General features: G+C 36.9%; 1 protein-coding gene across 5 annotated transcripts in view; it reads left to right on the top strand.

Annotated features, from left to right (window-relative positions):
• Positions 1 to 25,472, top strand: part of SCAPER (S-phase cyclin A associated protein in the ER) — a 170,794-nt gene that overhangs the window by 73,209 nt on the left and 72,113 nt on the right. For all 5 annotated transcript variants that reach the window (XM_075160430.1, XM_075160429.1, XM_075160428.1 and 2 more), the window contains exons 21-23: positions 3,890 to 4,026; positions 8,237 to 8,302; positions 18,319 to 18,445. In XM_075160430.1, coding sequence (XP_075016531.1) covers positions 3,890 to 4,026; positions 8,237 to 8,302; positions 18,319 to 18,445 — 330 coding nt within the window. The remainder of the gene's footprint in view (positions 1 to 3,889; positions 4,027 to 8,236; positions 8,303 to 18,318; positions 18,446 to 25,472) is intronic.

Raw genomic sequence — 25,472 nt, 5'->3', positions numbered from 1 at the left:
AAAACAAACCCAGAATGCCTTTATGGGTAAATTAGTCTCAGTAATTCTTACTGCACTTAGCATTTACTTATATAAAAATAATGATTAAAAAAAGTAAAAGGCTTTCAGGAAGGAGTGACTAGATTACCCAGTTATTCCGCATTAGCTTTATTAGAAATAAAAAAACCCTGAAATTGAATAGTTTCATTATTGCTTAAATAAAAGCATTCAGAGGATGACAAAGGTTTGCTTTCTAAACACTGCACTAGCTTCACTCACTTTCATACACTTACGGCAATTATTTTTACGGTATGTTAACCTGTCCAACTAATGGTTGTGCAGGTAAAATTACTCATTAATTTAATTATTTAAAGGATTGGACATACTGTACTTCAGTTGACTCAGTAGGTTTAAAAACCTTTATTTTTTCACATAACTGGTAGGAGCTTAATAAAACATGGGAATAAATATTTTTACACTGCTCTGAAGCATAATATAGCAGCAGCTATCTTCAGATGTCAGTTGTCATTCAATACCAAGCTATTAGTTATTCTTGTTTCACACCTGAATGGTGTAGATCTGCCTACTGTGATAATCCTACGCTTTGATCTGTACCTTCAAAAAGTGACTGTTTTTGTGACAGAAGGTGTTATTACTCTAGTCTTACTTTAATGAGCTGTATGTATGAAGTCTGATATTAATCCAAACTGCCACATGTGAAAGCTGAGAACTCTGAGAAACATCGTTCACGAAGGTGCTGGAGTTCACGTGAACAAAATGGTGCGTAACCATCCTGCGCGCTATTGACAGCAAGACCTCTTGTGGTCCTCACGGGCTGATCAGTGAATGTGCTTGTTCAACCCTGTAGTTCTCTTCGAGTCATCTGCTAAGCCACAGGTGAGATTAGGAAAAAGAGATGAGTGTCTGCTAAGGGGATAGAAGGCTTTGTCTCACTCATTTCTGCCTAGCAGAAGTCTGATACCGTGTTTACAGTTGCCATCGTGCGGCAGGAGGACAGCAGGCTGACTGCACCTGGGTGGAGATGTTCTGCCCCTTTTGTACGGTGGTGTCCATTTCAAAGCGCAATGCTAACTTCATTTTGCTCTTGCTGTCACTATAGGAAATAGTCTGAAGATCTGATGAACCAAAAAAACAGTTTCACTGTTGAACAAGATACAGAACTGTAGAAATAGTCCTTGTTAATTTTGTATATTATAAGTGCTTCATCTCACTCGTAAGACATGAGATAAACTAATGGTAAATTACAGTGCTAGGGTATACTAGTTCAGTTTGGAAAGCGGGGATGTACATATCAAATCCCACTGAACTAAATCTTTTTTTTTTTTTTTTTTTAAATAACTGAGCATCCACAAAATGTCACCAGTTAAGTACCCTGAAGGTTGGTAGCAAAGCAGGAGTAGTGCCATAGTCTGTTCTGGGAAGTCCTTTCTTTTCTTAACATTGAAAAACTCAAACCCATCAGTTTCCTGTGAAGTTTCAGCCTTAATGACCCAGGTTTCTGTTTTTTAGAAGAAAGCTTAAGGGAAAAGCTATTTTTAAGTAGGTGTTCAGGGATACATCTCTCTGAGAAGACAAAAATGAACTGGGGTTTCATAACCAGCACTGGGATGGTTTATGTTCTGTGCTTCTAGAAGAACTCACTCATCAAAACCTGGGGTATTTTGCTAGTCTTGTACTACTGAATCATGCTCAAAGGGGACAGCCTTTTGAGATACCTTAAGAAAGTTTTCCTTTAAGTACTTCTTGCTGAAATTAAATGGATAATATTAAGGGGGGGGGGGGAAATGCTTACAAAAGCTGTTAGAATTACTGTTACGTATGAATATAGCAACATCCATGGTTTGAAAAACTTGGACAATACATTGGGGGAAAAAATGTTCAGGTGTACTGGGCGTTATACAGAGTAGGCAGTGTAGCCGACTTAAAGTCAGCGTTACTTTTAGAATTTGCTTAGATTACTGTGCTTGATTTCTTACGTCTAATATTAATTCAGCATTCATTTTGCATTTGTATGATTTAAGATAGAAATTTCAATTACTATTTTGACCAAATATATATTGCTAAGTTGTATCATTCTGCAATGCTTTACAAAAACTAAATGGTCTTTTTCCAGGAAACTTCACAGAGATTTATTTTGTTTTCAACAGGCATAATATTTTCCTGAATCAGTGAAAGAAAATACAGTTTTTTTCTGGAAAATATTGTCTATAATTTTTTTAACACTTCACCTTTTACTTACCAAATTTTAAGGATACTTACCAAAAAGGAAGGAATAACCACATCTGATTGTGGCAATAATCATTTTCAAGCATAAATTATCCTAATAAGCAATGGTGACCTACACTTCATAATGTGTTCAGTATTCCATAAGAAAACAAATATAAGATAAGCCTTAGTATATTAAAAATGGGGTAAATATATTCTAATAACTGGCGTTAAACTAGTTGTTTATTGTTATTTGTAAAAATGAACAATTGGCTGTTGTAGCCCAGCAGTACAAGCTGCCGTAATGCAGTATGGAAATACGGTGTCCACTTGTTGCATCGAGGTATTTGTACGTATATGAGAGATTTCAATAGTGTGAATGCATCTGTTAGTCTTTTGTTGTCATAGAAGGACATTGCAATATCATGCAGAATATCAGGTTGCACATATTTTTTAACCGAAGTAGACTACGTGAGGACATTGTAGTGGTTTAAGTGGGTCACTTTTAAAATTGTGTTGATTAAATTTAAGTTTCTTGCGCTGAAAAACGTCTGAAGTACATTGATAGTTCAGAAGAGGTTAAATTCAGTAATGCACATTTAAATTGAAAAGTAAGCTTAGAAGGGGCACTGGTGTAGAAATCCTTCTTGGTTATTGAAATCTAACTTGCTGCATAGAGTACTTTGAGTAAATTTTTAACTTGAGAGAACTGAGGAAAAATAAGGTAGTAAACAGTTTAGCAGCTCTGGGTTTTTTTGGATTTTGTTTAGGTTTTTGGGGGGGTTTTGTTTGCATGTGTAGTTTCTGGATAGTGTGCTGGTCACTGGAATTGTTATAAGCAGCTACATGTCGATTCATGAATAGCATAGGTCAATCAAAATTGAGAACAGCTTTAGGGGAATAGCTTTGCTGGTTATTCTCTAAATGATAAATATTTATTTTAAATGTAGACCTTGAACTGTATTGGGGTAGTCTATACTTTCACTGAAAGTACCTCTGAGAAAACAGGAAGTTTTTTGTCACATTTTTAAAAAATCTTGAAACAAAACCTTTATTTAAAATCACATGATGTAATCACATTCCCTTTTGTTGCATGCCATTATGTAAAAACTGTACTATTTCATAATTAAAGCGTTCCTTCTGTAGGCAACTGTGATTTTACCAATATTTTACTTAAATGCAAATTTGTTAATTTGAGAGGAAAAGTAATATTCCCATCAATAAATGGTAAAATTGTAAGTAGTGAATAGTTTCAATGTATTTTAGCAAAAGTTAAGACAAGTTTAGATTTTCATGAACAGTTAAAATCATAAACCAGAATTAGTTCATTTAATATAATGAGTTATGTTAGTAGGGCAGGGCATTGGTTTCATGTAGCTGTAAAAAGCAGCTTGGAGAAGAGAGAGGATGTCAACTTGGAGTTCGTACTTGTTAAGTAACAGTTTCTTGAAAATGGGGGACAATATTTATTCTCCTTTACTTCTCTCAATAATTATTCTCCCTTATTACAAAATACACAGTTCTCTCCAGTGTGAAATAATCTCTTTCCCAAAATTTATTTTAAAATTTTTTTTCTTTTTCTTAACCTTAAGTTAAATATTTACCACTGTTGTTTCCTGGGAAGATAATCTATAATCTCCATTACATACTGTAAGATTAAATATTATGTCAATATTTTCTGCAGGAGCACCTGTCATTAAAAAAGTACATTGTGGATATTGTGATTGAGAGTTCTGTTCCTGTGGAACCATTAAAAGATGGAGAGGAGAAACAAAAAACTAAAAAGAAAGCCAAAAAGCTGAAGGCACGGATGAACTCCAGGTAGTACAAATTTCTTCTTATTTTTTTTTCTTTAAGTTTTGTTCTAAACTTTACCTTTTGGCCTTTAGTATGAGTGCAGTGGAAGGCTGAAAAAAATTTAAAATTATTTGCTTTGGGAGTGTCTTGAAAAATAACACTGATGAGCCTAATTTATGGCCACTTTCTCTGATTGAGAAAGAAAACTGAATATCGATCTGGAGCCCTTGGTTTCACCTGTTAAGAGCTTTTCTCATAATTGGATGCCAGTGCCCTGCCAAAACTGTAGCCTCTTCTAGCATACAATAGCATGTTTAAATTTGTGTAAACTATGCCTATTTTTCTTTCTAGCTATTGATTTTTAAATGAAGTATCAAAGAAAATCAATAGTAATCAACAAATAGAAGTCAGCCTGCTGTAGTGTCAAATCCCATGATGAAATTTAATCATTTTTTGTTGCCTGTCACAACAAAAAAGAAGTTAAAAATATCTTAAAATGGAAAGTGAGTTGTCAGACCTGCAATTTGTTATTAGTCTAAAAAGTGACATCTGCAAATCAGTATGATATGCAGGATATCATTATATCATGAACTGGCAGTGTCAGTCTTTATAGCTGAATAGTCCCCAGCTGAGGTTAATACTTAACTGAATATTATAACATATTTTTGCATTTATCTCCAAAAATACTTCTCAGAAGGTAAGAATCAGTGTTACATATTTTCTCTGCCTTTTTTTTAAGCAAGGTTACAATTAAAGAAAAACTCCCGAATGGATTTTTAGAGCTACAGTAAAAATGAGATGTTTTAACTCATAATAGTGCTAATAATGGCAGATTAGTCTTCAAAAACACAGTACTTTTACAATGTATTACTGTTTCTGATTGTCTTCCTCTTCGAATGAGCAAATGCACTATCTGAATACCACATTAGAAGACACACTTGAAACTGGATAACACATTCTTCCAGGTTTCTGATTGCTCAAGATGCAAAGTTATTCATATTACCTGTTGATTTAATGCAGTTATTGGGTCCAGTTTTAATTCTTTCTCAAGAGCTGCTTCTGTTGAATTTAGTCAAAGATTTGTCAGACCTAGGGATACAAGCTCAAATAATAATTTGTTATTGGCACTGATAGTTGAAAAACTTTTTCAGAATATTTTGAATTCTTATGTGTCAGACTGCTGGGTGAGTCAGCATATTCGTCATCAAAAGTTATAATTAAAACAGTAATAAAGGCGCATCATTTTACAAAGGTTATATACTGTTGAAAAATACAGTGAAAGTTTCAAAATCTAAGAGGAGTTGTATTGGCAAGACATGAAATTCATGTTCATTAAGCTTGGTTTTAGTTTTAAAGGGTGACTAAACTTTTCAATGAGATTACTGTCCTTGAAGATAACTGAGAGTTAAATTGAAGATTTCACCATGAGTTTTCTAATGTTAACACAAAAGACTTACTAACAAAAATGTCCAGTAGCAATATGAAGCGAAAGTTGTTCCATGGAATTTCAAGCAAAATATTGATGAGGGGAAAAAAAATCCATTTGGGAAATTAATTTTAGCCATGCAAGTCTTGCCAGTCTTCTACAGTTACTATAATTGACACTTGAGTAATAGTAATAGGCACAATAATGACAAATACTGCCTGGATGTTCTGCATGTAAGCTTATTACTGGTGAGGTGGGGAGGTTTTCCATGTTCAGAAAATGAAAGAGGATTATCTTAAGTTATGTGGCTAAAGCAATTAAAGCAATAACCTCAGAATTATAATATGAAATACTAAATTAAATAATTTGGTAATGTCTACTATGTCTCTGCCCAACAATCTGGACAGTACTACCATCAGATGGCTGGGAGTTTACCGCTCAAAATCACTCAAAACTTAGGTGGAATATATCGTTAAAATACTTAATTTATTGAGGATGGTTTGAAGGTGAAGAGCATTTGATGTCGATAATTCACATAGTTTCACAGGTGTTAACAGGAGATTATCTACAAACCACATTTTAGTACATATTTGCAACTGTTCCTCTTCTCTAGAAAAACAAATAGTTAAACAAACCCCCTTATACCTCAAGACTTGAAATTATACATTCATTTCAGTTTCTAGGAAGCTGTGATATTTTAAACTTGAAAAAAAAAAAAGTAACTGCATTCAAATAGGTTCCTGTTGCTCCCTGAGATTCTAGATCTTAAGTCACTATTACAATATCAAAGCAATGAAGAGCAAAGGTGAATGAGGGGACAAATTGTGATCAATGGGTTATTAGATATGTTGAGAAGTTTTGTTAGTCTTATTAATAATATTTATAACCCTAAGCCATTAAACTGGTGCTATAGTAACAACTGATATATAGCTAAGTAAATTATCTCAGGTTAACATGTATGAGCTGCTATCAGAAGAATACTTTGGTACCTGCATGGCAAAAGAAGGCTTGATGAAAGCTAACCTCAAGCAACAGAGGTGTAGTTACCAGCTAGGAAGTATATACAGGTGAGATACGCTTTGCAATGGATTTAAAGCACTCCAGTCATGTTCCTTTAGTAACAGATATTTTAGGTGATTATTCATGTTTGACTGACTTGTCTGTACAAAACTCAAAGCTGAAATGTGTTGTTTCTGGCTAAGAGGCAGGAAAGAAGGCAAAAGGTTAATAAAGAAATCTCACCTTTACGTTTAATACTAAATTCAGTTGTGATTAATAGCTTTATTAATGATCCACATATCAGAGCTAGTGGTAATGTAACAATATTTGCATGTAGCGTAAGTCGTATAGGTTAAGTAAGTCAAGGGAAAATTTGAGCAGCTTTGGAAAACTTGATCCACTTGGGTGAACAGAAGATATAAAGAAACGTGCAGTACATGTATCTGAGAGAAATAACAGGAATTAAATCTGTACAAAATTGGTTTTTTGCAGCGCAGCAGTGAAACACATTTCCTATTGGAAGCCATTTTCAAAGTCTTAGATTTGAAAAAAAACAACTGGACACTTGTAAAGTTGGCAAGAATGTCAACTGACAGCAGCTAATATTCAGAATACCTTGGAAATTAATAGGAAAAACCGTTTTTATGGGGGAAAGTTGCCCCGAGGCAGGTTTTTTTTTTCTACTTCTGTCTCAAGGGGCTTTTGGCACTTTCCTCTGGGGCTCTTGGTAGAGACAGATCGCAAACCTAATCACAGATCACAGATTAGCATGTCAGTTAAGTTTCCTTCAAGTGTGTGTACAGGTGTTTTTATGAAGAATTTTCTGAGCCATGAATGGTGTTGTCCTGTGTTCATCTGAGAACACAACCTCAAGAGGCTTGAACAGCAGATCTCCCTGAAGTCCCTAGAGATCCAGTCTTCATTTCAGAATAAAAATCGAAAGAGCAATTTTAACAGATCATGTGTTTTTAACAAGCTACATGCTTTTACTGTCTGCTGGATGTTTCTTCATCAGAGGGCTCTGCTCTGTGAATTGAATTTTTCTGCATCACTGTAGTGTCTGGATTAGTTTTACTTTGTGTGTGTATGTCGTTACAAAAGGTTACAGGATTACCACTGTGAATCCTCGTTTGGTTGATGAGCTGGTGATGATTTTCACCTGTTGGCACAGGCTGGCTGGAGTCAAAACAAGCAGTGGAAAAAAAGTCTTGTCTACCTCTTCCTACTTTTTGGCATATGGCCAGCGTAAATAATACTTTTAAGGGACTAAAGAGGTTTGTGTTTCCATTTCCAGCAGTAAAACAGTCATTCCTGGAGGTATTTACTTCTATGCTGTATGCCTAACAAGGTGGTTCATTATGTTATAATACAGTTATTAGTTACATAAAAAACACTCCTATGCCTGTAAATATAACAAATTATTTATATGTTAATTATAATCTCTGTGCTGTAGTGATCTTCTGACCTGCACTACATGTCTAAATTACTAATATTTGCATCAGATGAATGTGATAATTTTATAATAAGCGGTAGGTTACTGCAGTTGTTGTATATATCACTTGTACCATTTTCTACCATTTGGAAAGTCAGCTTAAATACACCGTTTGTGTACTGATGTTATTCTGAAGTATTAATTGTAAATTGTTAATGGCCAATAGTTAAGCATCAATACGGATTATGACAGGGCGGAATTGACAGAAGTGCCGTGCGTTACTATGAAATAGAAAAAACCCGAAGAATTATCTCGCTGGTATTACATACTGTATACTTTAGACAATAGTCAATAATAATTAATATTTTCTCCTCCAGGGCAAAGGAATATGAGAGTTTGATGGAAGCAAAAAATGCTGTCTCTGATTCCCCATTTAAAGCCAAGTAAGCATTTAACTTTATATATTTTAGACATACACTTTTTTTTTCCCTTGTCTGTAGCAGAAGTGCTTCTGAAATTTCCAGTGGAGCAGGTCTGGTAAGGTTCCCACTCAATATGGGGCGTATTGCCATCCTGAATTACAGATTTCTAATACAAAAGGTCAGACCTTATAAATGCAATTTTTTTCTGAAGGCACTGTATATCTTAAACCATGTAAGATGCAATAGTAAAGAGAACATACGCTCATCCTTTTCTTACCTGGAAGCAAGAAGGTTCCAGCTTTGTACTTCAAGACTGATGGTGAAAATTCAGCACTGGAATTCTGGGACTGAAAATCTTACGTTTGGCTTCCATTTGGTCAGAAACAAAGGTTCATATGGTGAAAGCACAGATATTTTAATGCACAGATGTCTTAATCTGGCATTGAGCTTTTTAAAGAATAGACCTTTTTATTGTCTAGGATAAGGCATAAATGAAAACAGTTGGATGGTGAGATTAAAACAAGACCTGTTATCACTCCTATCCTCCTCCTCAGTTTGAAACTGAAAATTGCTCAGCTTTTGCTTTCTGATTCCACTGAAACTGGTTGGCAAAAGATGCAGAATATTTGGATTTCCAATAAACTTTTGGTAAGGTCTGTCACCAAAGATTTTAAAAGAAAATATATAGCTGTAGTGTAAGTGGAAATCAGTTAAAAAACTGAAAAGAAGTAGAGTGTATGATCAGTCCTTGCAGAATAGGGAGGTTACCGATAGACTTCTGCAATCCTATGATGTTCAACATATTCACAAGTAACGTGGAAAAAAAGGGCAAGCAGTGAGGTGACACAGTTTGATGATGATGCAAAGATATTCAGGATAGTAGGGACAAGAGCTGATACTGAATGATAATTTTGAACAGAGTGAGTGACTCAGCAGTAAAATGGCAGGTGAAATCCAGTGTATATTAAGTGCTACACAATGGAGGGGGAAGGCAGAACTCAATTATATCTTCACAGACAAAGTGTGGGCTTTGAACTTAAAGAAGTGATAGGTAGTTCCAAGAAAATATCAGCTCGGTACTCTTAGCAGTTAAAGACAATCCTTTGTTAAAATTATTTAGAAGGACCAAAACCAGAACACAGAATGTTACTATGTACAAATGCCTGGGTCATATCTGTACTTACTTTGTTACTACGTGCAGTTCTGGTTCTTCATCTCAGAAAGGATATGCGAGAATTGTTAAAGGTTCAGAGAGGGCTGGAAAGGAAATCAGTAATAATTTCTGGTATAACTTCTGTATTAGGGACTTAGTAAACTAGTACTTCCCATTCTGGAGAAAAATGTAGTAATGGGAGGAAATTTTAATGGAGGTATGTTACAGAGATCTACGAGGTCATAAATAGCACGGAAAAGATGGGTGTTGATTGTTTGCTGTCCTTCCTGGCACCAGAATGAGGGAGCACAGAATGAAGATGGAGCCGGGTTCAAAAGAAACCAAAGGCAGTGGTTCTTTGTGCAGTGACCAATTAGTATGGAACTCACGGACGAAAATGATGCAGATGCTAAAAGTTTACCTGCATTACTGCAGTTCTAGGAAACTACATCCAGCCCAAGAGATTCCTAACTGAAAATGGTGACAAGAAACGGATTAGTAAAGAGGATTATGTATGCTTGTCCTGTTCCTGAGACATCCATTTACAGGTCGTTGTTAAACAGGACAGTGGGCCGATGGTGTGCCTTTCTTATAGTTGTGCTCACGAAGTCTGTGGCAGGTCAGTCAAGAGGCTATGGTGTCTCAGCAGTTGGATTCAAATACTTTCATCCTAAAATTACGACTACTTTCCAGGTTGGGGATATTTGTCTTCAAATTGAGGTGATAACCTGTACCAGATCCTGTATGTCTTGTGGTTGCTTCTGTCACTCCTAAATTGCTGATATACTTGAAGCTAGCATTTTTTTATCAGTTACTGTTGGTTAAGATGTTCAGATCCTTGCTGTTAGGCTTCCTTGGTTGGATATACAACTAGCCTGTATGCCTTATCTTTCACATAGTCTTTTCAATAGTTTGAAAACCTGCTGCTGAACCTCAGTATGTACTTTAAAATAATAAAAATCCATCACTGAGGTTTGACATAAGAAAATGAAACGTCTCCACCAGATGGCACACCTGCATAAACACATTGGGGGAAAAAGGTTCTGTTGTTGGCTTCATTTCTTAATAATCAGCACTTCAATTTTCAAGATTAGTTTCATGGCAGATTAAGACTTTTAGATTTGTAGCTTCTGTGTTTTGCTTTTCTTTGCTACCAGAAAATTAAAAATTAGGGTCTGGTTGTCAGAAAGTAGAAATGTGGGGCATTTGAGTGACTCTGAAAATACTGATAAGCTGTAGCACTTCCACTTTAGTTTCTTTCTGACTTCTGAGTATCAGTGATGTAATTTGGTCAGTTGTGTCTCAATTGCAATGCAACAGAAACTCAGTTTTTTGGCTTTGTTCTGTTTTGTTCTGTTTTGTTTTTTGTAAACTCGTGGATGATCCTGAATTTACCATTTTAATTTCTCTTTACTTAATGAAATGCTAATGTGCTTTCAGGTAGAATCTTCTGTTCCATCTGCTTTCTTATTTTCCTCCTTTACTGCCTCTGTTGGGGCTGTACCCTTTTAGATGTGAACTAGTGTGATGGCCACTGCGTAGCTCACTTTCGTCACAGATCTTCTGGGAGATTTCTTTTGCAGTCTTCATGTAGAAATCTAGTGATCTAGCAGATGCTTACATGTAAATTTTTAGAACATAATTTCAGGTATGAGAGTTACTGTTATTTCCAAAATTACACACCTTTTTACCTACCATCAGGGCTCAAATGTTTGCAAACTTCTTTGATATCGAAGGGGTAGCAATGGGAGCTCAAGTATGAACTGACTTTTTAAGAAGAAACAGAGGACTGTCTATGAGTCAACCAGAAGCCCAGTTTATTTCCATTAAAATTTGTTTACTCTACACAATACATTAAAAAAAATTGAAGAAGGATAGGGAAGCGTAGTTTTCTCTCCCTTTAAAGAAAAGGACGAGAGGACAAGAAATTCCATGAGGCAAGAGTTTTAGCCCAGACCATATCTGTTTACATGGAAAAACATACTCTTAATACAGGAAAAATTAATAGGAAAACAGCCTTTTAACAGAACTAAGTACTGGGTCCTACTTAACCAGGAACAGTAGGAAGAAGAATCAGCTGAAAGAAACAAACAGCAGTAGATCTCCACTGAAACATTATTACATTGAGAAGCTCTGAAAATAGACTATTGCCTTTTTAGCCAGCACACAGTGCACTGTACTATGAGCTAATATTAACTGCTACTGTACCTGGCTGAGAGAGAGCAAACCCCTGCCAATACCAGGAGCCCTAACAGCTATCCGACACACGCTCTCAGGAGATCTGCAAAGTTATTGAGAAAAGTCACGCCACAGCATGAAGTGGGTAAAAACTGAGAGTGCTAAATGTGTTCTTTGTGTCAAAACAAGTGCCAATACTTTTTGTTTATTCCAAAGGAAGGTTTGAGGTATTCAGATTGGAGTGGAAGTATACTAATGAACAGAAAATACTTTTTAACTTAGTGGGCTGTGGAATTTAAAAATGAAAAAGTTTTTTTTAAAATCCATTCAAACTGTGACACAATTGGTAGATTTATTTATTTGCTTAACAGAAGCAAATGTGTTTTAGAATGGAATCGTTAAATATAACTTTCTCTTACGCTTCTTTGCTTATGCCACATTTCTTTACTCCCTCCTCTTCTCCCGAATTGATTGTGTCTTTGTAAACAACGAAAACCATTTATGGAATGCAATTTCTTATCTGATTTTAGTTCTTAGTCATGTTGTCAGTTGTTACAGAAGAAAGACAGAACCCAGAATTAGTCTTTGGCAGGTAAAAAGCCTTTTTAGATCACCTTTAAGATTAAGCCACCTTAATATTATGAGACCGCTGATTTCCTGCTGCAGCTGATAGATTGTTTCAGTAGTTCTTGTTAGTTTATGGTTTGCAGATTTATAAAACCTTTTGCACTAAGGAAGCACTGATCCAAGTGCTTTCTAAGCTTTACATTGGTAATACACTAATATCAATAAGCAGACAGGGTTTATCCTGCTTTGATAGACATGGTATGTATACCTTTTTCAGTTTCAGAGTACTGAATCTGATTCCTGAGTGGGATAGTGAAAGGCTATAAGTAGTTCTTTTTTAGAAACGAGTTTTACAGGATGTCTGTAACGTTGTTTTTTTTTTTTTTTCCTTTTTGGTGTCTATTAAAAAAATTGTGTCCCTTAATGTGGGGGGCGGAAATAATTCCAAATCCTGTTTATTTGGTAGGTATTTTGCTCTTTGAACTATTTCATGTGGCGAGAGTGACTTTCAAGGAAAAGGACTACGGACATTCTCACCTGGGAGCAGTCAGTCCGTTGCTCCCTGGCCTCTCTCCACTGTGCATTAACTGGTTGGTCACTGGTGGCACTTAGTTCATTTTACAAATGCTGGTGGACTCTTGATGGATTTGTAGTATTAATTCGTATTCTCTGGGAACTGATCTGACTGTAATTATTTAGTGTCCAGTCTGTTAAGTTAGCCTGTCAAAAGGTGTGTCGATGATGGCTCTTTCTGTTTGCAGCATTCTCTGGTGTCCATCAGAGCACATTTTTAAAAGGGAAGGAGAACGTTTTCACAAAGTTAGTGTTATTTACATCTGCTTAGTATCTTCTAATCCAAAGGCCATATATTTCATTATTAAAGCAATCTGCAGGTAACAAAGTGTAATTGTCACCCTTTAATACAAGCAGGGAAAGTAAGGTAATGAAAGATTGCCATATGCCTAAAGGGAGTTAGCAGGATTGCAGGAAAAAAAAAAATTAACCCCCTAGTCTAATACTTTAGCCAGTCTCTCCTCATGCAAGAAGGAATTGTTTTTTTCAAGTTGTGTTTTTTTCACTTACCCTTTTTTTTAAACTATGTAAAGGGACACTTCAGAGAGTACGGAAATGGGAACCATTATTATCCTGAAAAAGAACTGCAGTGCAAAAAGAGGAGAGTTAGGAAATGAAAAATTATTTCCTGTAAGAGTCTGCTGGAGAAAAGATGGGAATGTAGTGTGAATTTTGTTCTTACAGACGCTCAAAGCTAAATGTCTTTAACAGTACAGTTCTTTCTTATTTTCCTTATGGTATATCCGTGCATTCACAAGATAAACTTACCTTGTAGGTTTTCTTCGTGTAGTAGGCTAGGGTCCAGCTAGGCCAGTTATAAGATATTATACCAAAATACTGATTACTGGAAAAACATCGGATAATCTCTAAAGCTGGAAGTATTTGTGCAAAATTTAGTTTCCAAACAGCTATGTGAACTATAGAAGAGCCAAAGTGTAAATAAAATAAAATTCAATTAAACTTTTAAAAAAGAGAAATACTTGCTTTATGATTGAGTGGATGGTAGATTTCATCTTCAGAGAATAGCTAGGGCATTCTTATAGGAATTCAAATAAATAAGATCAGAAAATAATCTTTATAGGAATTTTTCATCATTTTTCAGATAGCTTCCATTTCAAAAACTAAAGAACGTGTGTGAAGCTGCAGATTTAGATATTTCACGTCTAGCAGTGTTTGGGACTATGTCAAGATGTAGAATGGTGTTCTCCATTGTGCACCTAGGGCGATCGGAGCATGCCGCATGTGCCACCATGTATGTTAATTTTACTGCAGGGGGTTAAACTGCAGGCAGTACAGAATAGTGCAGGGCCTGTACATTGCTTTGAGAGGATACAGCATAACTCCCTGTTTCGGGCCGGGCAGGAACTGCCACAGACTTTCTCAGTTCTCTCCAGGCACAGGCTGCATCAGGAAGAATTGGGGCTGTGTGTCCGGCTGGCATCTGGCCGCCCTCGGCAGGAACGTATGGGAGGAGTAACCGCTCCTTCCATACAGGAACTGCACAGAATCCAGCACTCTGCCCAGTCATACTAATCCTTCCTTGCATACATTCAGTGTACAGCCAAGAAATCATGGATTTAAGTGTGGAAGTGCTGAAATACATTGATGTTACTATTTCAAGGCTTTTTTCCTAGAGATGAAATGTGGCCTGTAAATGTTAACAGAAATCTTTTAGCTTATAAAATATATTAAACCTGCTAAAAATATTTAGCACATGCTAAAAAGAAACCCTTAATTCATACAATACTTTGTTTTAATTTTGTTCATATACTTGCTATATAAACCTTAATATGAATATCCCTCATTTTCCCATTTGCAGTGCAAAAAGATCGGATAATGAACATACTATTTATTAAAGTTTACATTATGGTAACATTCCAAGACCAATCAATGCCTGATGTCCTTTATGATATTTCTTCTGCATTCTGAATTATCTGTTTGTGGGCAATACTAAAATCTCAATTAGTGAGATGTAAATAACTTTAGATAAACTAAAGACATTAACTTTCCCTTTTATTTAGCCCAGTAAATTTTCAATTATTTATCATTTCCTGTACAGCATAGGAAGAATTGGAGGAATGCAAAATGGGGCACAGAAGGAAGATTAAATAATTATCTTGAAATGTTTGGATTTGGACCAACAGTATTTCCACGTAGTCAATGCATCGGGTGTTGATACCATGCTCTATTAATCTACAGTGCATACAAGGCGTGTACAGGGAGTACTATATGTACACAGAGTTCTCTTTCCAGATCCTTTCATAGCAATGATAAATTCTATATCCAAGCACAAGTCATCTTGCATAGATTTCGAGTCCTTTGAAACAGTCCTAAAATTATTCTTATTTGTCTGACACTGCCAAGAAGTCAGTTGTGCTGGTTTTGGCTGGGATAGAGTTAATTTTCTCCACAGAAGCTAGGATGGGGCTGTGGTTTGGATTTGTGCTGGAAACAGTGTTGATAACACAGGGATGTGTTAGTTCCTGCTGAGCAGGGCTTACACAGAGTCGAGGCCTTTTCTGCCTCTCACCCCACCCCAGCAGCGAGTGGGCTGGGGGTGCACAAGAAGCTGGGAGGGGACACGGCTGGGACAGCTGACCCCAGCTGACCAAAGGGATATTCCATACCATATGATGTCATGCTCAGCATGTAAAGCTGGGGGAAGAAGAAGGAAGGGGGGGACGTTCGGAGTGATGGCATTTGTCTTCCCAAGTAACCATTACGCATGATGGAGCCCTGCTTTCCTGGAGATGGCTGAACACCTGCCTGCCGATGGGAAGCAGTGAATGAAATCCTTGTTTTGCTTTGCTTGCACGTGCGGCTTTTGCTTTACTTATTAAACTGTCTTTATCTCAACCCACGAGTTTTCTCACTTTCACTCTTCTGATTCTCTCCCCCATCCCAGCAGGGGGGAGTGAGCAAGCAGCTGTGTGGGGCTCAGTTGCCGGCTGGGGTTAAACCACGACATCAGTATAAGGGATATTAAATTAAAATAATTTCTCCAAGGTTCACTCAGTGGGAGGAGGGAGTTTTTATTTCCCTTCTCTTCCCCATGTGATCACATAGCATATGTTACCTTTTTTTGGCAAATGACCAACATACGGTAGGATATGGGGATGTAAGAGGTAATTCTTTAATGTGGCAGAACTGAAAATTTATTCATGTTTCTTACTGTATGATGCTGAACACACACTTAAAAAGTTTGAATTTTGGTAAAAGTGTCCAAAAAGACTCTTGGAAGAAACAGAAAACTGGAAGCTTTTCCTTGAGCGTTAACGTGTTGTACAGCTTTCTTTTTTTTTTAACTGAGGACAGAAACTGAATGTGATGTTTAATTTATATAGCATCTTTATAGATTGAAGAGAAAGAAAGAATTTATCAACAGAAGTAACAATGTAATATGATTATTTTCTATTTGAGTCCTTGTGAGTAGTCTTCTGATCATTCTTACACATTTTGTATGCTGATGCCTGATGCAGATTAGGAAAGTCCCTTTCTTTAGCCTCTGTGGTTAATCCTGGTTGAATTCCATTCCTCTGATGTTAAATGAAGCAAATGGAAGCCCGTCTTGCTGTCTTCTGTCAGATGAAGTTACAATATAGTGTGCTAGGGTTTTTTCAGTGCTTTGTACGTGCTTTAAGCGTGCAATTCGGGTAGATGTTTCAAAGGAGCAAGTCTTCATTTCTGCTTAATGCGCTAGGATACTGCCAAGGCAATAGCCATTCTAAATCACGGTCTATGAGAATACCTGAAATACTCTGCTTCTAGATCATCTTCCTGGACTGCAGCAATTCAACTTTTAATTGGTGCTGAAATCCACTCCTTATGCTCAGCAGAGTTAGTGGTCATCTGATTTACTGTCCAAGTTCTGCAGTTATTTGTGTTTTGGCTTTTAATTTTCTTTCCCATTTTAGCTTGTGGCTTACTGAGTTAGACAGAGGTTTCCTCCAACCTCATTTTTCACAGAGGAAATAGCGGTGCAGAAAATCTCATCATGATGTAATCGCCCTTTATTTTTCTTGTCATAGAAAAATCCTGGCTGAATATTAGTGGATTCAGCTGACCAGATGATAAGAAGTCCAAGACTCAAAATTCTGCAGATCAATTTTTTTGTACTTTAAAAACTTATTCAGAGTCTCTTGAAAGCTTTTAACAAAGTTCTTAATTTTTTCGAAGAAAAGGTACAGAGTACCTGTTTCCTGTTGATTAAGTGGAAACTCTCTGTTCTTGCCCCCAAATGAATATTCTGGTTTTGTTGTTTTTTTTTTTTTATACACATGACTGTTGTGGTACATTCCCCAGCCATTCTGTCTCCTTTCTTGCCTCTCGGAGACTAGTTAATGTAATTTTCTCTTTGCCATTACTCTGTGGTCACTTTGTGAATGCTTTCTGGCCCTTTCACACTGATGATCTCCCATTTTATGATAAGCATTGATACCCTTCCCCTGGCTTTTCCTTCCTGTAGAGCTATGTTTGCTTCTAGTCACAACAGTATTTCTCCCACTCATCCTGCTCAGTTACCAGCTTCGTCCCACTTTCAGTACAAATTGCTCAATAGATCAAGCCAAAGGTCCACCAAACGCTGAGCCTGTCGTTAAGAGCAGCCCGTAGCAGATATTAAGGCAGTGGTTGACAAATACATGGCAAGGACTGAATGATACTTCCTCCCTGCTTCCCTCAGCCTCCAGCTGAGGCACTCTGTTTAGCATCTGCCTTAAGGCATCTACAGATGCAGAAGTCCACATCTGAACTAGTTACTGACTTCACGTTCAGGGCAAAGGAGGATACGTTATGCGTGTGTTTTGACTGTTTTGTTTTAGACCTTAGGATGAGATGAACGGTGCCTTGGAACAGCATATTTCTCCTCGCTGCCTAGCAGGAGAGCATAGGTGAATGGCCCAGATGAAGATATGTAAAATCGAAATGAATCCTAACCCACATGTGTCTGCATCTCTCCCACCTCTGCATTTTGGCTTCATTACTGACCCTCATTATTAAAATGCCCTTTCTGAGATAGTCTGCAAAGTCACTACTTTTTGCTTATTCAAATAACCCTAATAACCCATTTCTTTTATGATGCCTCTAAGAAATTAGCCAAGTAGCCTGCTGTTCTATTTTCCTTACTCATCTCAAGAATGAACTACTGAGCTAAGCGGAAAGGATTGAATGATGGAAGAAAAGGAGGATGAAACCATGTTGAAAATGAAGATGGCAAAAACTAGCAGGTTAAACTGTGGAGGGAGGATAGGGAAATTAACTCTATTGCAGAAACGAACATGTAGCTAATAAAGCACCTTTATGGCTGTACAATTCACGGTATTTCTATGCCATTTCCCTGAAAAAGTAGATAGTGAAATGCCACAGGCACTCTAAGGTGACTGTATCTCCTTGCTGTATTGCATATTTTACATGCTGTTCAGTATAGATTATAATAATACTTTTACACAGATTTTCATGATTGCTTTATTAAAATTCAGTGAGCAGAGTTTCATTACAAAGATGGAAATTTAGATGATCAGGAGAGTTTTTGCTTTAACTGCTCTTTGTTTTCTGTTTGATGTTGAAGGTTACAGCGATTAGCAAAAGACCTTTTAAAGCACCTCCAAATGCAGGATAGTTCTTCACTGGGGAACAACAAGGTTTCTGCTCTGGACAGGACTTTAGGAGAGATCTCTCGTATTCTGGAAAAAGAGGTATTGTGACTATTACTATGTAACTTATGATTAACCTATAAACTGTGCTGCCCTCAAATATCATCAGTTTGGATTTGGGCATGTTTTAAACATGTATTGATGAATACATGACCTCTGTGTAACAAGCAGTGTCTGCTGTTACATTTTTCTGTGGTGGTTGCAGCAGTGGATGCTTTTATTTAGACATCAGATTTTACATAGGCAGTGTTGCAGAAGTGCTGAAAACAGGCTTGACTGATGCTACATCATCTGGGTAACGACAAGCTGTACTTCCACTGTATTTCCATTAGGATTTTTTTTAACCTGGGCCATTTCAGTCACCTAGTTTATAGCGCATACCCACAGACAGCTTTTACAATAAAGGGCCAAAACAATTAGCAGAGAACAGAGGAAAGAATTGGAGCAAGCTTTGCTATCACAGCCACCATATTGTGGCGCTATGGCTGAGTTTTGAAGGAGCACAAATCTGTTGAGTTTTCCCAGAGTACAACAAAGCCTGTATTTTTTGGGGTAGGTCTTTGATGGAGGATGAAGGTATGATGTGCATATACATGGGATATTTCTATGTTTTGAATTTTTTTCAAACTGCTGTGCCTGTAGAGCATGTTTTGGTTTATGGTAAATGCTGGATTTTTTTAATTGATAGCATAGCATTTGCATCTTTTTTACTGTTTCAAGATGGTCAATCTGCTGCCACAGTACTTTGTGTCTTGTAATGTATTTTTTTGCTCCATTAGAACAACGGTATTTGAGTTTTCAGCTTGAACATTATGTTCTGTTCTCTCTCTAACCATTAAAAAATACTTCTCTTCCTCATCTGTAATCAAAAAATAATGAAAATTATTTCTGAGAGAAACCAAATTAATGAAATCTGAGGAGGGGGTTGCATCATTGTGGTTCAGAGTTGGTGTCTGTGAAGATGAGAGCTCTACTTGATGCTTTCCACAGCTTGGTCAACGTGGAACACAATTGCTAATAGCATATGCTTTTAAATACTAAAGGCTGCCTGAGATGCATAGGGTTCTGCCATGTATTCTGTTAGTTACTTTGAGCTGCTGATCAAGTTTAGTAGTGTTTTTGAAAGAGTTATGACATTTTCAAATTTTGCAGTGCTTGTGTTAACAAATTAATTTTTCAATAATTATTTATTTCAAAATATAGAAATCATGTTGTTGCCTGAAGACTATAAAAAGATGTATCTGTTTTGAAAGTTATCTAAATAATTGTTGGAAACTGTTACTGGGTTGTATCCAGCCTCTCATCGGTAGATGTTTTCTGAGATTTCTTTAAATTAGACATGAATTGCAGCTAAATGTTAATCATTAATTGTTTGTAACATTTTACTGCTTGTTGAGTCTGCAGTGGGGAAGTAAAAGATAAATTTGATAGTATTAGTAGGCATGCATTGTTTTGTGGTTGATTTGGGTTTTTAACCCCAAAACATTACTCTACCATGGAAGAAGTGTTATTATATCTGAGTGTCCCAATCGATAAGGTCAGGAAAGATTGATTTCAATAGCTATCACTGTTTACGGCACAGATCGTACATAGTCATTTATAGAAGTGGATAGTAATTCTCTTGTTAACTTGCAAGTCAAGAAATCAGCAGACACATCTTACATGTCAATGGGTGGTGAAAAGAATCTTGATGGTGTCAGTCATCGACTGAGAGGAGGAGACTGACACTGTTAATTGAATTTCCCTGGAGAGCATAAAAATATACCATAATGTGGGGGGAGGAATGAGGGAGTGGGAACCACACAAGCTGTCAGTGTGTGTGAGCTGATAACATTGATTTACCCTTGCTAATGGCCTGGGTTGAATAAAGAATTGCCCTGAGGGAGGACAGAGTTCACTACAACAGATCCTTGCCACTTACTAGAAATTCTTCAGGCTCAGAAGTAGTCATGCAAAAGTATTATAAAATAAAATTGATCCAAAAAGCCCTCTTTTCAGTCATACTGTGAAACATCAGATTTTTCTTTTGTTAATAGTTTACACTGACTGAAAAATGTATTTATACAGTCTCACCAGGGAAATAAAGATTTGTTTTACAAACCATGAAATAAAATGCTGAGCTGCTGTTGGTAACAGTAAATAAGAAAAATAAATACCATTGAATTTCTCAACAGGAGGAGGGGTTATTCAGCTCATTAGAAATTCCATGACTGTACTAAAACAGCATTAAAGGGTGAGAGTGTTATTCTTTATGCAAACTTGAATCACAAAAAAGCCACATAGGAAAGATTGGCAGCCCTGTCTCACTGGGTTTTGCCTTCAGGTAGAATCGAATCAGACTAATAATTCCTTTTTGGTCTTGGTCTTCATCTGTTGTGTTTCGTAGTAATGAATAAAACTTTTTCTCATTTCTGGACTACTTTTATAATGTGAAAATGTTCTCGCATGAGGCATGCCTGCATGATTATTGTGGTAAACTTGGTTTGGTTTTGCATGCCTTCCTGGTCCGCTGGACATAAGCAGATTCTGCACTTGGGGCCAAGTGATTTCACCAATATAGCAAGAAGATTTTGTTTAATGTAAACTAAAAGGTTTTTGTGTTGGCATATCCTCTAGATAGTCAGATTTGAGAAATTGGCAAAGATACATCTGTATGTTTTGATGTATGTTTTGAAGTCTTGCCTGTTTATTGTAGCACCTTACCCGCTTCTCATTAACATAGAATTCATGGGCTGCTGCCAGTTTCCCATGCAACACAGCAAAATCGACGACTTTCACTTTGAATCCAGTGCATGATTTGAGTGCTAATAAATGAAAGAGGAGTTGCTTTGCTTTTCTTCAAGTGGTTGTTAGATCTCCAGACACTTCTTGGTATGTCCATGTTGGCTTACTTGGATGAAGCTCTACAACCGCTAGAAGTATTGTACCCTATGCCAGAAAAGTATTTGCAAGTAAGCAAGTTGAAGGGCAGGTTTTAAGGATCTGACAAGGAGTATGGCCATTAATTGCACACAGCCTGTGGTTCGCATGTATTTTAATTAAATAAACATAAAAGGTGCTATAAACTCATGAACCACTATGTCGTTCCAGTTTTAAATACCCCTCAGATCATGTGTCCTTGCTTCTGCTAGTAACATCAAGGAGGAGGCACAAATCCGGATGGTGTTGTAGACACCTGGTATGCTGTCCCCAAGAAGTATCTACCACACGTACTGCTAGGGTGCTGGTTTGGGTGTGCTCTAGGTTATTGGAAGGCAGTCGTTGGGTTTTGTGCATAGTCTCTCATCCTGTCTGGCAGAAATCCTGGAAGGAAGTTGTATTCACTTTCACCTCTGCTTTGTTTAAAAGTATATTAAAAAACCAAACATACACACACAGACACAACAGCAAAATGCATGCAAACGTTGCCAAAAAGCCCTGGCCTGATGTTGGCAGATTGTCATATGGGACTCTTCAGGCTCTTAATAAGATCTGATGATGCTCAGTTTAAGATCTCCTGCGGATGGCCCTTTGATGCTAAAAGAAAAACTCATGTATCCTCTTAAAGAAGGCAGAGCTGATGTTTGAAACTGCAGGGCTAAAGCAGGTTTTCTACCACAGTTCTTTGATTTTATACATGTTCATTCTTTGATGGGTCTAATTTTACACATCCATTACCACAGGCAGCAGCGTGTTTCAGATGTGCAAGGAATCCCGGATTAACTGCTCAGGTTTGACTTGAGAACTCATACAGAAGTAATAGGGAACACTTTCAGAAACCAGTATATTTAAAGCTGTATATCCTATTAGTGTGACTACAGGTACAGTTTTAAGTTGCTTATGCTTATATCATATATTTCCCTCAACGTATAGAGGTGAGATTTAAATTAAATTACCAAAATTAAAAAACCAAAACCATTTTCTACTGCATAGACATTAGACGTTACACTGACTGAAGTACATATATTTCTAAGGCTATGAACCTGGCCTGGGTCAGAGGCTACTGCCTCTCATATGGTCATCCTTAGACTTGCTGCCAGAACATCACTTCCCTAAAGATCTTCGTAAAATTTATTTTTAGGGTTTTTTTGGGGGGGTCCAGGTTTTAAAAGTCCTACTTCTAAATGTTTAAAGTACTGTAGGTGATTTTGATAGGTCTGGGCTAGGCAGAGATGACAGACACCATTGTTCTGAGGAATGTGGCAGAATGCTACCTTCAATAAGGAGGTCGGTGACAAGCAGCTGAGGGCAGTAGCCTTTTCACCTGGCTCAGCTGCAGCTAAAACACTGCAGTTAAATCATTTCAGTTAAATTTGTACAATACTTACGTGTGACATCTAGACAAGGACTTAATGTCTCTCCCGTCCTTCTGACTGGGAGTATGACACACAGGTTCAATATGACCATGAGGGAACCTCATGATTTTTGGAATCCAAGCACAGCAGTTAATCTGCTTAACTGGAATTATTTTTATATGATATTTCTCATTAGACTACTAGTTTGAAAAAGATCTTCACCACATAAGTTGTAAGATTCCTTTAACTAAGTGATTTGACAGAAGATCTTACAGATGTGCTCCTGAGGAGAGGGGTGCAGCCGCGGGGGAAGGATGGAGGTTTTATAAATGTCCCAGCCTAAGCAAACATTACTGCTGAAGCTCACGTGTCCGTCACAAGGCACGAAGCCCTAACAAACAAGATTTCACTGGTTCTGATGTTCATAAAACTTACTGTGATTTTGGACAGTTTTGAGGATAGCTGTGTCCCTAATCTCCTTGAGGCTCTCTAGGTGCTGTAAAAATCTCAGTAAATAATAGTGAGTGCAAATTAAGTTGTTAAAGTGTGGAAGTAAAATGGAACCAGAAGAACAGAAGAGGAGGCTTTTAATAAGTTGGACAACGGCGGTTATCGTTATTTACCAGCTTTCTTCATACAAACCTAAAACCAGCTGCTTTTTAGTAGGATAGGTTTCAAGATACTTATTTTTATTACTAATTCAGAAATCTGGAAACAGATTTCGGGAGGGAAAAAGTATACTTCCTTAGGAAAAATATAATTTTGTAACTGAAAAATGTGTGAATCTGAGCTATTAATTGTTTTAATTCTTTTTTTAAAAAAGGATCTCAATGCTTATGACCTCTAAAAAATGCTCTCTCAGTGACCATTAATGGTTTGTTTTGTGTCAAGCAATGGTTTTGGTTTTGCGATTTTTAGATAGATTTTTCAGCCTCCTGCTTCAGCAGTCATGATGTCAGTTATTTACATTTCAGTAAAATGTTTGTCGTAGCTTTCAAATACATGGGGACTGTAGATAGACAGTGTTTATCCCATTGTAAAGACTGTCAGAAATGGTTGGCTTTAACAACACAGTCAGGCCTGGTATTTATGTTTTATTCTCTAAACTGTCGGGCCCATTGGGTATGGTGACCATAGCCAGTGTGAAGATTAATAGGCCCGTTTTTGGGAGGCCTAAATTGCCTGGCCAGCTATGCCTCTTTTTTTTTTTTTTTTTTCTGAATCATCAGAAACCGAAACAATAAAATTAAAAACCGCCGAAGATCTAAGGTATGGAACAAATGCCATGTTAAAGGGAACACATGTAAGCTTTTGTACCACTCATGACAAATTTCTTCAAAGGTCTCTACAGAGATTTAAAATTGCCCCTCTGAGTGTGTATATGTGTGTATAAATATATATATGATATGTGTATATACAGACAAAATAGATTTTAGAAGCAAATACCCTGCTATAAATATTCAGTATTGTTACTTATTTAAGTGTATTGAAGAATACAGTGGGATTTGTGATTCCCAAACTCATGCATGTGATTCTGGTGCTGCAAAAATTTGTGAAGCTGGCTCAAGCACCTAGGTAGTTGCATATTTCTAGTGTAGCCATCAAAGAGAGGATTGAAAGACACTGAATTAAATGGCTGGATTTTATTTTTCAGAAGAATAGAATTCTGGACCAGCTGAAAGGCAATGATGTATCTTTAAGCTTTCCTTGACTTGCTGTTGATTATGCTTGAACTGGATATGGCATTATTGCTCCACATAATTTTTGTTGTTTTGAATGAGTATTAGACAAGATAATGTAATTTGATATCAAACTCTTGAAGGAAGTTTGAATTTGTAAGCTAAGCAAGAGTGACATAAATAGGTACTGCATTTTATGCTGGATGATGCCACTGGAAAAATCAGACTAGCTTCAAAGCACGCAGGCCATAGCTTGAGGTTTGTGGCTTCTATTTCGTAATTGAAGAAAACTGTCGAGTGTGAATTGGAAGCAGCAAATTCTAAACATAAATTTTGGCTGAAGACAATTGATCCAAGTTTAACTTAGTTCTGTTAATCAGCTAGACTCCTTAGAGGCAAGGATGATCAGTACCTTGAAGAAAGCAGGGGTGTTAGCAGACAGAGCAATGATTCAGTAATCTTTTCAAAATTAATAATTCTTGTCTTTGGAAGCATTGAAGGTGAGAATAAGATGGTGGCAAAAATCTATGGTCCTAAAAAAAGCAGTGGTGTTTTTTCTCCAGACAAAATTATTTTGGTTGGCTTTAATGTAGGAAAAGGAGGAGATGGAGAGAGGAAGACGATAATGGATGAGTTTGGGAGTTGTGAATAGAATAGATTCCTCATCTCAGTAGCAGAGTGTTTCTGTAGACAGAAACACTAGTTATGTGTTAAGGATATCTACACCTCTAGAAGAAACCCAGCATGAAGTCTGATACATGGATTCATTGAGGGCTAGAGAAATCACAGGAGGCGTCAGCTTATCTGTCACCCTCTTACTAAATCGGAAAAAGCATCATAGGGCATTATATATGAAAAGGGGTGAAAATTACTGTTTTAGTGAATTTACCTAAGTCATGGACTAGTGGCTTTACCCAAATTATAGCCACGTTATCTGTATTTTGTGATCTTAAGTATATACATGCATACACACACAGGCACGTTACCTGTGTGTTATTTAACACACTCAACCAACTATTGTATATAGGCTCAGTGCATTTCTCAGTCTGACTGAAGCTGTAAAAAGTTATTTAACATTTATGTTTAAGCGTTACTCTAGTAATGAAAAGCTTGGTC

Source organism: Calonectris borealis, chromosome 11 (genome assembly GCF_964195595.1).
Source record: "Calonectris borealis chromosome 11, bCalBor7.hap1.2, whole genome shotgun sequence".
Classification (NCBI taxonomy): Eukaryota; Metazoa; Chordata; class Aves; order Procellariiformes; family Procellariidae; genus Calonectris; species Calonectris borealis.
This window is presented reverse-complemented; position numbering and strand designations above follow the sequence as displayed.